General features: G+C 53.1%; 1 protein-coding gene across 11 annotated transcripts in view; it reads right to left on the bottom strand.

Annotated features, from left to right (window-relative positions):
- The window catches only part of SEC16A (SEC16 homolog A, endoplasmic reticulum export factor), a 44221-nt gene that overhangs the window by 19748 nt on the left and 10801 nt on the right, over positions 1–13672 (bottom strand). For 10 of the 11 annotated variants that reach the window (XM_010372717.2, XM_030919521.1, XM_030919523.1 and 7 more), the window contains 10 exons: positions 12069–12205; positions 8196–8293; positions 6440–6566; positions 5748–5946; positions 5446–5620; positions 3242–3384; positions 2513–2574; positions 2297–2435; positions 1747–1992; positions 38–135 (listed from right to left, as the gene is read on the bottom strand). In XM_010372717.2, the coding sequence (XP_010371019.2) occupies positions 38–135; positions 1747–1992; positions 2297–2435; positions 2513–2574; positions 3242–3384; positions 5446–5620; positions 5748–5946; positions 6440–6566; positions 8196–8293; positions 12069–12205 (1424 nt within the window). Of the gene's footprint in view, positions 1–37; positions 136–1746; positions 1993–2296; positions 2436–2512; positions 2575–3241; positions 3385–5445; positions 5621–5747; positions 5947–6439; positions 6567–8195; positions 8294–12068; positions 12206–13672 lie in introns of those variants that run through there. The other variant, XM_010372724.2, reaches the window with a different exon arrangement.

Genomic DNA, 13672 nt, shown 5'->3' with positions numbered 1-13672 from the left:
GGGCTCGCCACTGGACCAGGCCTCCGTGGGACTGTACCTGGTCATGACTCGGGCGTGTGTCCGGCTGTCCATCTTACTTGCAAGTAGCAGAGCGTGACCCCACAGGCCGTTCTTCATTGCAGACTCCAAAGCATCCTGCAAAAGGCATTTCAGGGGCCTTGGTGAGTTATCAGCGGTGCTCACGTGACATGAGTCAAGACAGGCAACAGGCCACGTGTCCTCACGCAGCAGCAGATACACAAACAACCCAAAGGCCTCAAAAACTTATTCGCCATTTGGAGATTAAGACACGTCAGCATTTCACTATTTTCCTGAGTTTCAAAGTCCCTGTGGTAGTGGGTATTTGTAGATATTTGCTGCTTTTATCCATTTTCAGCATAAAACATAAGCACGCTAATCACAAACAGGGCTAACCATGCCGCGCTGCCCACCACACCGCCCCGTCCACTGGGAAGCACGCGCGGGTCAATTCCCCGGTTCTAACAGGAGGCCTCTGCGAATATCCCGTCAGCACAGACAGTGGCTCCAGTAAGGCAGCCTCCCCTTTCGCCAAAATCATCTAGGGTATAATTTAGGACTTCTGGCTAGGAGGCAAAAATGCTACAGTAGAGGAAGATGTTAATAGAAGCTAACAGGTTACATGACTTCAATCAGTTATAAAACATCCATAATAGACTCATACTGATCAGGCCGGGCGCGGTGGCTCATGCCTGTAATCCCAGCACTTTGGGAGACCAAGGCGGGTGGATTGCTTGAGCCCAGGAGTTCAAGACCAGCCTGGCAACATGGTGAAACCCCGTCTCTACGAAAAAAAAAAAAAAAAGTTAGCCAGGCGTGGTGGCGTGCAGCTGTAGTCCCAGCTACTCAGGAGGCTGAGATGGGAGGATTACTTGAACCCAGGAGGTCGAGGCCGCATTAAGCGGTAATCACGCCACTGCACTCCAGCCTGGGCAAGAGTGAGACCTTGTCTCAAAAAATAAAAATAAAAAAATAAAAGTACTGGTCAAATATGCCCTGAGTTTATCATGATATAAAAGGACGGTGAGCTCTGGGCCTATCCAATGTGTCTGCTGTTCAGGGCCACACATGCCCGTGGGACTGGCCTCTCTCCTGCTTAGCACATCCAAAGCGGACATCATGCACCCTAGACAGGCCCTCCTGTGAACACACTGTCCCTGCTGCAGTCACTATGGACCCCCCAACCCCACTGTCCCAGAGCAGGCTACTGTCTCAGGTCCCCCGCCTGCCCTGGTCCCCACGCTGCTGTGGCCCCAGTCACTGGACGCTATACGCACTGGCCGCTCTCCTGCCCGTGGCCTTTCCATGCACTGTGCCTCTGACAGGCTCGGTGCGCCCTCCCAACTCCCAGCGACTTCTGGGCTGTGGACTCCAGCCTGAATTTGTGAGAATGCCAAAACTCGTGTCATGCATGTTTCATCTGAGACTTGGCACACACAGCAGGGACACGGCCCGTGCTCAACACGTGCATTTATTGAATAACTGAAAATTCAATCTGCAGGTCTCCAACACTGGAAATAGTTAGAAGGAAACCAACATTAACACCTCCAGAAGGATGGCATAAAAGAGTCAGGCATTGTTCAGGAAACAGCAAGACCCGAAGCCCCACACCACAGCGCGGATGCTCCCGAGAGGGGGCCGTGTCCCTCCCCGATGGCTGCATCGCCCGCACCAGGCCCAACCCAGTGGACACCTGCAGGCGCCAGGTGCCACGATGGGGAGGCGCACCTTCTTACGGCCATACAGCAACAGCTCCCTGAACCGCTCGGTCTCTCTCTCAAGAGAGCTGGCGGCAGCCGTCGGACCACCAGTGAGGAAAGAGAGCTGGGCCTCGCCAGACTCCTCCTCTTCCACCTGCTCCACGGCCTCGTTCGTGAAATCAATCAGGTTTGCTTCATTGGGTGACTTCCCAGGAAGCCACACTGTTCTGTGGTCTCGTAACAGAAGCTCCGCAATGTCGGTCCCTACCACGGTCTGTTCGGGTCAACGGGAACAGGAAGGAGAACAATGGCTCTCAGATAAGGACGCATTAGACCACCACAGGCACAAAGCCCCACCCTGGACACAGCCAGACCCACAACTACCCGAAAGGCTGGCAAGGCTGGACTGAAACCTCATCTCATCCCAACCGCACGTTCCCTCTCCCTCCCCACCCAGTCCTCGAGGCTCCCACAGCTGGGCACGCGGATCTCGCCCTGCTTCGTCAGGAGGCTGAGCATTCCCAAGACTAAATGAAGACCAGCAGGAAGAAACACTCCAGAAGTAAAAAGACACTTACCCCATTCTGTCTGCATAGGAGAACAATAAAATTCCAAAGAAGACTTGCAGACTCTTTGTCAATTAAGTTTTCATTCTGCAAACATTTTATAGCTTTGTTCTGTGCAAAATTAATGACATCCACTTTATGGGTGTCGTCTCTGTAGAAAGAACACATAGTGAGCAGCGATGTCTGCAAGGCCGGGCTCACAAAGAAAAGCCTCAACAAGGAACATACTTGGCCAGGGGTCCCGGGAACGCCCGCATCTCCTCCTGCTCAGACGTGTGCTGCAGCAAGGCCTACGAGGAGAGGGCTGTGGGTCAGCGGCAGCCAGTGCGCAGCCACCCTGCTGGCAGGCCAGCCAACCCAGGCACAGATGCCGCACGAGAGAGGAGAGGGTGGCCTGGCCCACCCGCCCCGCCCCACAGCGGGTGAAGGCTCTGTCAAGGCTATTACATGGAACATGGCCTGTGTGGGCCACAGCCACGATTTCAAACTTTATTTTAAGCAGTGAAATCCATTTTTTCTCCCCAAATCCTGAGGCAGAACCCCAATACATGTTACAGAAGCCTGCAGAAGCTGCAGGAAGAGGCGCATGCCAGCCCCACTCACCTTGGCAGCGCCGGGCCCATCTGCCACCCGCCCCCCTCACCTGGGCAGCACTGGGCCCAGCCGCTGCATCTATCATTGAAAAGCAGCAATAAAGCAAACATCCCCAAAACGAGGAGAGGAAATGCATATACGATCAAACCACGTCTAACACCAAGGCAGACGCTTACAATACTGACTTTTAGGAGGACAAAGATAAGACCAAACAGAAGAAAAACCCTACACATTGAAAGTTCATAGCAATAAACATTTTTCCAAGGACGTATGTCCAGAGACAAGGTCTGGCAATTGAAGACGACAAACTGCAAAGCACAGAGTTCCCCGGGGCGGCAGGGCAGTGACACTGTGTGCCATTACCTCCATGCTGTGGACCTCCACCAAGGCCGGCTGTCCTTCTGAAGGCAGATTGGGAATTACTTTGATAAGCTGACCGCCAGGGCCAAACCTGGCACAGACATGAGGCACTGAAAATTTTTCAGGAGAAGTTGGTCTTGATGAAACTGCATTTAAGATAAATGGAAAAAGAAACCATCAGCTTGTCACTGTTTGCTGCTCCTGAGCCTAGATTTTCAATGTGCCCACACAGCTGAAATCACCGGTGAGATTTATCATGACAAACTTCCAACTCAAAGTCGGTAATTGTTTAACATCATACTTAAAAGTGGAACTTAAGTGTACGTCAGGAAAAGAAAAATGTTGGAATCACTAAATATGAGAGCTATTCCCTTGCACACTGAGAAAGCTCCTGCGCCACCCTCGCGAGTCATCCTGAGGCTCCTTCGGCAGCGCGGGCTCCTCCCGGGCCTGGCCGCGCCTGAGCTCTTTCCCTTTCACAAAATCAGATGCAGACTGTGATGACCATGCAGCACCCAACAAAAAGGACAGCAAAACACCTCAAGCAAAAAAGAAAATAAGGAGCCAGGCATAGTTGTGCGTGCCTGTAATCCCAGCACTTTGAAAGGATCCAAGGCAGGAGGGCCACCTGACCCCAGGAGATAGCAACCATGACCGCGCCACTGTACTCCAGCCTGGGTGACAGAGCGAGACTGTCTCTTAAAAAAAAATAAATAGGCCGGGCGCGGTGGCTCAAGCCTGTAATCCCAGCACTTTGGGAGGCCGAGACGGGCGGATCACGAGGTCAGGAGATCGAGACCATCCTGGCGAACACGGTGAAACCCCGTCTCTACTAAAAATACAAAAATCTAGCCGGGCGAGGTGGCGGGCGCCTGTAGTCCCAGCTACTCGGGAGGCTGAGGCAGGAGAATGGCGTAAAAACCCGGGAGGCGGAGCTTGCAGTGAGCTGAGATCCGGCCACTGCACTCCAGCCTGGGCGACAGAGCGAGACTCCGCCTCAAAAAAAAAAAAAAAAATAAATAAATAAATAAACGGGCCAGGCGCGGTGGCTCAAGCTTGTAATCCCAGCACTTTGGGAGGCCGAGACGGGCGGATCACGAGGTCAGGAGATTGAGACCATCCTGGCTAACAAGGTGAAACCCCGTCTCTACTAAAAAATATTAAAAAACTAGCCGGGCGAGGTGGTGGGCGCCTGTAGTCCCAGCTACTCGGGAGGCTGAGGCAGGAGAATGGGGTAAACTCGGGAGGCGGAGCTTGCAGTGAGCTGAGATCCAGCCACTGTACTCCAGCCTGGGCGACAGAGCGAGACTCCATCTCAAATAAATAAATAAATAAATAAATAAATAAATGAATGAATGAATGAATGAATGAATGAATGAATGAAAAAATGTTGTTAAGTGAAACAATACTTTAAGAAAGTAAGGCCGGGCACAGTGACTCACACCTGTAATCTGAGCATTTGGGAGACGGAGGAGGACGGATCACTTGAGGTCAGGAGTCTGAGACCAGCCTGGCCAACATGGCAAAACCTTGTCTCGACTAAAAATACAAAAATTAGCCATGCATGGCGGCAAACACCTGTAATCCCAGCTACTCGGGAGGCTGAGGCAGGAGAATCGTTTGAACCCAAGATCCAGAAGTTGCAGTGAGCCGAGATCGCATCACTGCACTCCAGCCTGGGAGACAGGGTAAGACTCCATCTCAAAAAAAAAAAAAAAAAAAGGAAACTCAGTCAGTCTACTGTTACATTCTGTAACTTTACATCTTTACATATATTTCTGCAATTTGCCAAGAAAAAGCATTTGAGCATCCTGGAAGGGAACTCTGACACACGGGACACCTGCAGGAGCGGAGTCTCCAGGGGGAAGGAGTAGCTCCCTCCTGCAAGCCTGCTGAGCCACGAGGTCTGCGATGGGGATGTGACCAGGGGCCGCCCAGAGCCTAGATATGAGCTATCCTCAGAGTCACATTTTAAAACCCATGTCGGGGCAGCCAGGGCAGCTCTCAGGCCTTAAGCCAAACTGCAATAGAAGAGACAGCATCAGCCCGTCCTGACACGCTCTGCCACTTGGAAGGATGGATTGGGTCAGAGCCAGGCCAGGACATCACCATTCCAACCCCAGCCCTGACTCCCGTGTTCGGATCCCGGACTGGGTGGCTGCCCCAGTGGGGTGAGCCAGTGTCCCTCTGTCCTCCTGAGCACCCACCTTGTTCCATGGCAGGCCAGACAGTGTCTGCAGGGTAGCCATACTCTGGGAAGCTGGGACCACTGCTGAAATTGTTGCGGTAGGTGCTGTAGGCGAAATCACCATGAAAGGAGCCTGGAGGAAGTGGGGCCTCGTAGGAACTGGCAGCCACATTGTGGCTTCTGTAAATCTGACTCTTAGAAAACAAAGCAAATGGGAAAAATCAGTTCCCCAGGCACAGTGGTAAAAGTTTAGGTACACTGCAAACAGGATGGTGGTTCTAAACACAACCGTCCGCGTATCTGTGAGGTGCCGCCACGCACCTGGTGTGAGTGGGAACTGAGGCTGCTACGGCGGCTGGCCAGGCTGTGTGCACTGTGCAGGCTCCGTGCCGAGTGCTCACTGTGGACGCTGCGCCTGTCCACCTCTTCCCCGTAAGGGTCTCTGTGGGGATCGGGGTCGTCGTCAAAACTCCCCGTGAAGCGAGGGTCGTACCTCCAGTTGTTGTCACGTTTCTCGGGCCTAGAGGAAGCCGGGGGACAGAGGCAGAGGAATGGGAGTGCGGGAGGCCCCGTCCCCACGTGCCACGCGGCTGCCCAGGAGCCAAGACTGAGACCCCTGGGGCTGAGCCACAACACACCACACCCGACCCTCAGGGCCCTCTGATGCGCAACTTTAGAGAAGTACTGCGAATGCGTCTCCAGTGTGGTCACTTCTCTGGGCTGCAGGGCGTGACCGCTAAGAGGGGACGATGAGAAAGAGTGAGCCCAGTCTCCCAGGTGCTCCCAGGGGTGCTGGACAGTCCTCTTGCTGAGGCCAGTTCTCCTCTAACAGTCCAAGCTGGGAACCCTGGAAGGGTCTGCTCCCTCCTTCCTTTCAGACAGGGACCAAAACATCAGGCAGACGCTCACCCAAACTACCAAAGCCCTTTGTTAAAACCCAGACATGAGGGCAGAGAAGCACTAGCGCACCCTGGCTGCCCCCAGCCTCTTCCCCCCAGGGGTGCTCCACCAACCTGTCCCCGTAGGCAGAGTGCTCTCTCCTGTACACGTCGTACTCTGCGTCACACCAATACCTCCGGTCGTAGGTGCGGGGGTCCCTGACTCTGGCACTGTAGTGGTAACGATCCCAGTGACCTGGATCTGCGAGCAAGGAACTAATGATTAATACAGTAACATTCAAAAGAAGAAATGCCTCAGATATCACTGAAGAAGTGACACCACCCCAGGACTTCATGCTCCAAGAACTCCTTGAGAAACCCAGCTTATCTCCTGGAAACCAGCACGACACCAGGAAGCCATGAGATCTGGAGGGCCCGAGCTACCTAAAGGCAACTGGCTGATTTTTCTCTCAATACTTAAGTGTTTTAGATCAAAAGGAAAAAATATTTTTAGAAAAGGTGCTAAAAGATTTTTTTTTTTTTTGAGACAGAGTCTTGCTGTCACCCAGGGAGGAGTACGCTGGCATGATCTCAGCTCACTGCAAGCTCCGCCTCCCGGGTTCATGCCATTCTCCCGCCTCAGCCTCCCGAGTAGCTGGGACTACAGGCACCCGCCACCATGCCTGGCTAATTTTTTTGTATTTTTAGTAGAGACGGGGCTTCACTGTGTAAGCCAGGATGGTCTCGATCTCCTGACCTCGTGATCCGCCCACCTCGGCCTCCCAAAGTGCTGGGATTACAGGCGTGAGCCACCACGCTCGGCCAAGATTTCTTTATTAAGTACTTTTTCTTCTTCTTCTTTTTTTTTAAACAGAGATGGGGGTCTTACTACGTTTCGTAGGCTGTTTTTGAACTCCTGGGCTCACGTGCTTCTCCCACACCTTGGCCTCCCTAAGCGCTGGGATCACAGGTGTGGGCCACTGCGCCCGGCTAGTTCACTTCCACAGTTGCTGCTTTTTACTAGTTAATCCCCTAACTGTAAATTTTACTACTATTTCTTCACCTTAATGTGACTCATAAGGTTTTCAAAAATTATCTCAATATTAAAAGGTTACTTTAAAAGGGCTGTAAACAAAACGGATATACCATTTTCAGCAAGTGTTTTTAGCAAATATTAAGAAAAAGTTCTTAAAAGGTCTTTTATCATCTTTTCTAAAGATGTCTTTTCTTTTTCAAATTTACATTTCAAACAGGTGCAAATATCAAAGAGGATACTTGTTATTTGTCAAGGGGATTCAGGGCCCAGAGCACGAGAGGTCACAGCCAGGTCAGGAGTGACCAGAGGAGGCTCTTCCCGGGACATGGCCACTGTGCCGCACACACTGCATGGAGGGCTGCAGCTAGACGCCGCCAGGGAGTACCCAGGTCACTGCCCGGTGGGCGTGGCCCATGTCCACACTGCCCCAGGCAGCAGCTGCCAGCCTCCTGCGGTCAGGAGTGCGGGGAACATGGCTGGTGGAACTGAGGAGATGGTTTTTCACTTCACTTCCTTTTCATCCGTTTATGTTTACGAAGGCACATGTGGACACAGCAGCTCTCGAACTGCTGGTTATGCTCTGCTAGAAAATCAGAGAAATCTGCCAATGTGACAAAGATGCATCCATGCTAAGATTAAGATGAAATTCTGTAATGAAAAATATCAATATAATTATTTCCAAATACAAAATATTTTCAACTATTTTGGCTCTTGGGCAAAAACATAAAGAGACTAATAAAAGGGGACATTTCCTGGAAGTCACCAGCAGGTGCTGGATGGCCAGGGCTGCATGTCATCAATGTCTTTTGCGCCAGGCAACTGCTAAGGCCAGCTGCTTGGAGCTCCTCGACATACCTCCATAATCGTACTGGCTGGAGTAATAACTTGCATAGTAATCGCTCTGACTGCTCCATCCACTTTTGGAACTATAGTATCCTTCAGGATACCCTTGCCTGAAAAAACACACAGTGCTGTTAAAAAGCAAATTACCTATTTCTTAAAGTGTGATATCAGCCAATACAAATAATTCCCAAAGCAACAGGCATTCATCAAAGCACTTTGCTTGTACAAAAATTCCAGTTAGAAGATTCAAAACAGTGGCAAGGATGAGACTGTGGAATTTCCCAGCACGCGGCTAATTCAAACTCGTCTTGGCAAGATAACTCAGAGCCGTCGGCTAAAAAGAACTGACCCTTTTTGTGTTCTCATTGCTGTAGCCTATAAAAGTCAATGCTAAAATAGGTCCTAGAAATTTTTTTTTTTTTTTTTTTTTTTTGAGACGGAGTCTCGCTCTGTCGCCCAGGCTGGAGTGCAGTGGCCAGATCTCAGCTCACTGCAAGCTCCGCCTCCCGGGTTTACGCCATTCTCCTGCCTCAGCCTCCCGAGTAGCTGGGACTACAGGCGCCCGCCACCTCGCTCAGCTAGTTTTTTGTATTTTTTTAGTAGAGACGGGGTTTCACCATGTTAGCCAGGATGGTCTCGATCTCCCGACCTCGTGATCCACCCGTCTCGGCCTCCCAAAGTGCTGGGATGACAGGCTTGAGCCACCGCGCCCGGCCCAGTCCTCGAATTTTTGATATTATGCTCAGCAGAGGACAAAATGGACTGAGCTTCTTTTTTTTTTTCTTTCCTGAGACAGGTCTCACTCTGTCGCATAGGCTGGAGTGCAGCGACACGATCTCAGCTCAATGCAACCTCCACCTCCCAGGCTCAAGCGATCCTCCCAGCTCAGCTTCTGAGTAGCTGGGACTACAGGCCTGCGGCACCACACCCGGCTAGTTTTTTATGTTTTTCATAGAGATGGGGGTTCACCAGGTTGCCCAGGCTGGTCTCGAATACCTGGAGTCGAGCGATCCACCCACCTCAGCCTCCTAAAGTGCTGGGACTGCAGGAGTGACCCACAGTGCCTGGTCTCACTGAGCCATTCAAACCAACCTAAAATGCCAGTTTCACAGCCTCGACCGCAGACCGCTGGCTGTTGGTGCTCCCTGCATGCACACTCCTGGAGCGGGACTCTAAGGGCCCCACCTCCCCCTCAGGTCTCCTGGAGCTGACGTGGTGTCAGAATCCTACCCGTGCCCCAGAAAGGCTGGTTTTGTAGACCAAGCCATGATCCTGACTCTCACTACAGGAAAAGCACAAGTTAGTACAATGATCAAGTATCAGACCTTCTGGTACTGTCAAGATTCTTGAAAGGCCAGCCTGGTAAACACAGTGAGACCCCGTCTCCATAAAACAATAAAAAAATCAGCCGGGCATGGTGGCACACACCTGCAGTCCCAGCTACTCAGAAGGCTGAGGCAGGAGGATGGCTCCAGCCCAGCAGGTTTCCAGGCTGCAGTGAGCTATGATGGCACCACTGCACACCAGCCTGGCTAAAAGGGTGAGACCTAAAAAGACTCTTGAAAGGCCATAAGAGCACCTTATAATTTTCATACAATATTTCACTTTTAGAATGTGACCCTTCCCACGTCCCTTCGGGAGACGTCACCGGAGTCGCACCCGCCGCGGAGGTTGGCTGCTCAGCTGGCACAGCACCTCTGCATCTAATGGGGCTGTTGCTGGGTGGCACGCCCCCGGTCCACTTGTCCCCTACATCCAACTGCTCAGCCACAGTAACAAGCCCTGCCAACCAACAGCCTGAGTGGCCACTCTAGGGTCTATCACATTCATGTGGGCCACAGCAGGTTCTGGAGAAATTATCTGAGTTGGGGTTTCCAAGGAGCTGCCGTCTCCTCAGCTGACCTTTCCAACCCCAGTCATTCACCAGGAGCGACAGTCTCAAAAACGAACAAGGCCGAGACGGCAGTGCCTGCGGGGATCGGACCACACCAGGCCCAGAGAGGCAAGTCCATGCCACACGCAAGCGTGGAGGCTGAACACACGCACGAGACGTGTGCTCCCCAACCAAAGCGGGGGAAGGAGCAGAAAGGACTCCCCAGAGCCTGCGCAAGCCAGGGCTGAAGGCAGCCGCAGGATCCGAACACGGGAAGGAAGAGTGAGCCTGCGGGTCCGGTGACAACGTCACTCCTGTGGTGACCTGACCCCACCTCTGGTGAGAGTCCTTCTCCGTATCATGAGCCACCACTGGCCTCTCAGAATCGGTTCCCAGGTGAGCCTGGCAGGGTGGCCAGCAGAAGGAAAATGGAACGGTGAGAACCCTCCCTGGCTGTCTCTCCTCCGTGCTCTCGCCTCTCAGGGCCTCTAGGAAACACCTGCCCGCTCACCCTCAACTGGACCTGGCAGGCTGTGAATCAGAATATGATCTTAACTTCAAACCCCGCTTCCCAAGTGACAGAGTGACACACAGTAGCTCAAACCCTGGGAATTTTCTCACAATTACAGCCTCCGGAGAGGTGAAGCCTCACAGTGCCGCCTGCTTCACAAACCACCTCCAACATCCAGCTGCACATGGCCCAGTGTGTGCCCTTGGAGCCGAGTACACCAGGGCTAGCCGCATGGGCAGAGGTTCACAGACAGAGCCTTTGTCTTCAGATAAGCTCCTAAAAACCTCTAAGAATAAGCATGAAGAACCTTTCAAAAACCAGTGCAGGTACAAAGTCTTCATTAATAACTAGTTTTTCTCTATTACCAAGTTTAAGAAGCAATATCCCCTGGCTGGGAGCCTCTACCTGTGAGACAGTCTGTCCTCAGATCTGACAAGGAGTAGGTGCAGCTAAGGCCCTGGAAGGCACAGCCTAGCGTGGTGGCCAGGACATGCCCACCCCTCGCAGGGCTCTGCGCACCTCCTGAGTGGAGATGAAACTCAACAGCAGCCTCCTCTGCTCTAGGGCCCGAGAGGACTCTGACCTGGCTTAAAGGCCTACTCAGCTGAAGGCACAGTGCCACAGGTCTTTCCAAACCCCTCTTCTGTAATGGCAAACAGAGGCATGGCTGGCCTTCAATCAGAGGAGGCAACGTCAAGGAGAAACATAGGCTGGACGGGCGCAGTGGCTCATGCCTGTAATCCCAGCACTTTGGGAGACCAGGGCAGGAGGATCCCTTGAGGTCAGGAGTTCGAGACCAGCCTGGGCAACATAGTGAGACCCTAGTCTCTACAAAAAACAAGGAACAAAATTAGCTGGGTTTGGTGGGGCATGTCTGTAGTCCCAACTCCTCGGTAGGCTGCAGTGGGGGAAGATTGCCGGGGCTCAGGAGGTCAAGGCTGCAGTGAGCCAAGACAGCACCACTGCACTCCAGCTTGGACAACAGGGTGAGACCTGCCTCAAAAGACAAAAAAAAGAAGAGGAAACACAGGCTTTCAGGCCCTGCTTTCTGTAGCCAGCCGGACAGGTCTAAGAATTAAGTCACCCCTGTGACCAGTCCTCCCAGGCCTCTGCAGACCTGTGAAAAGCTGCCGTGTCTCTGGGGAGCCCGGACACCCCATTAGCAAATGGCCGGACCATCAGACGTGCCCCGGCCAGAGGGGCTCAAGGACAAGTCAGAGGTTGCTTCTTTGCAGCCCCGAGCAGAATCTGACCCGAGTAGAGGTGGGGCCAAATGCTAACTGACCAGCACAGCCAATGACCACCCGGGGCAGTGTTTAATTTCATTTAAAAACACATCCTACAATTTGTCCATACCGAGAAAATGTAAACATACGTTAGATAAGTTTGCATAATTCTTCAGAAATACAGAACTTTTCGAGCCACTGTTATCCCCATAGCAAGCAACACAGACATGGGTCTGAGTGTGACAGAGGGGCAGCCAGGGTGGGCATGGCCGCACCTGGGAGGTGGCCGTTCCGAGGAGTGGCTGGCTCGGGAGCTGGGCCGCTCGGGCTCGGGGTAGCGGTAGTTCTCGGCGTACGCAGATGCAGCACTGTCATAGGGCCTGTATCGAGTCTCGTAGAGGCCGTAGACATCCTGTGGGAGGAAGCATTTGGGTAGGATTAGATACCAATCAAGAGCAAGCTCGTTCAAAAGCCAGCCTGAGCTGGAAACATCGCAGACGGCTGCTCCCCAGCAGGACTGAGTATGGCCCTTCCCTCATGCACAACCACACAGAACTCCAAAGTACAGCCACACCCACAGGCAGTGGGGCGTCCTAAGACCCACAGTGCTGGCCCTGTTCAGGAGACCCCTGGATGGACCCAGGGCACCAGCATGTCAGCAGACAACCCCAGGGGGCTGTGGCAACTTCTGGAAGGGGCTGTTAGATTTCTGCTTCCTGATGAGTCCAGTGTGGAGATGCCATGATTTGAACAACCCCTGTGTCCTGCTTCAGATGCCACCTCAGTGAGTCAGAGAACCAGGGTCCCAGTGAACAGAGCCACAGCCAGGAGCAGCCTCTAAAAGTGGACCGTGCTTTATTCTCGGGAGGCTTCAGCCCCATCACCAACCAATTCGTGGCCACAGATCTGTCCCCAAGGGGGCCACGTGGACACATGAGGATCTGCAGACATGCAGTGCCCCGGGCACACGCCAGCATTCATGCTTAAGGGCCTCAAAGCCTCGAGGCTATCGCTGGCTGGCAGGCAAAATGGACTCATCCTTGGCCACCCAGACACCACAGCAAGAGGCATGGCGGGAGGACTGCACTCCTGCGGAGGGAGGTGGCTCGCAGCAGGAGGACCGTACAAAAGACCCGAAGTGAGGCCACGGCTTCCCCCTCGCTCTGTACCAGCCCTACCCCAGGGCTCCCAGCAGAGCTGAATGTCCTTGTACGGAAATAAAAAGTGCCTGGGCTCCTTGTGGAACCTACACAGGTCTGAGGGGTCAGGTGTGCACCTGGTCATATGCACACAAACCGTGACGCTCGAGGTCCAAGGGGAGGCCCAGCCCCATTCCCTGGGACAGTATCCAGCCAGCCACGGCAGCCTTGTTCCTTGGGGCGGGCCCCCTTCTGATGTAAGGCCTTCCTATGTGGCCGCAAATCTGGTTCCAACTTGCCTTACATACTGCAAGACCATGGCTTTCCAACTCCCTATCACACAACCCTTCGACCTGGAGTGACAATGAATCGGTGAACCCAGTCAGTGTATGTTGAACTGGGTCAGAGGGTAGGAAAAGCAAATAATGATCAAATGTGTACACAGACACTTTTCGAACGACTGCAGGATTACGTGGAACCCAACTCAAACATCACTCATGAGCTGGTGTCCTTGTGAAAAGAGGCACAAAAGAATCCTCTCCATGAGCACAGCCGGTCCCTGAGCCACTGCCCGCAAAACCACCCGAGCCACTGCCCGCACCACCACGTGCCGAGCCACTGCCCGCACCACCACGTGAGCCACTGCACGCACCACGTGAGCCACTGCCCGCACCACCACCTGAGCCACTGCCCGCACCACCACGTGCTGAAAGCAGCTTGCGGGACCCCACCTCACTCAG

The sequence above is a fragment of the Rhinopithecus roxellana genome, chromosome 16, assembly GCF_007565055.1.
Source record: "Rhinopithecus roxellana isolate Shanxi Qingling chromosome 16, ASM756505v1, whole genome shotgun sequence".
In the NCBI taxonomy this organism is placed as follows: domain Eukaryota; kingdom Metazoa; phylum Chordata; class Mammalia; order Primates; family Cercopithecidae; genus Rhinopithecus; species Rhinopithecus roxellana.
This window is presented reverse-complemented; position numbering and strand designations above follow the sequence as displayed.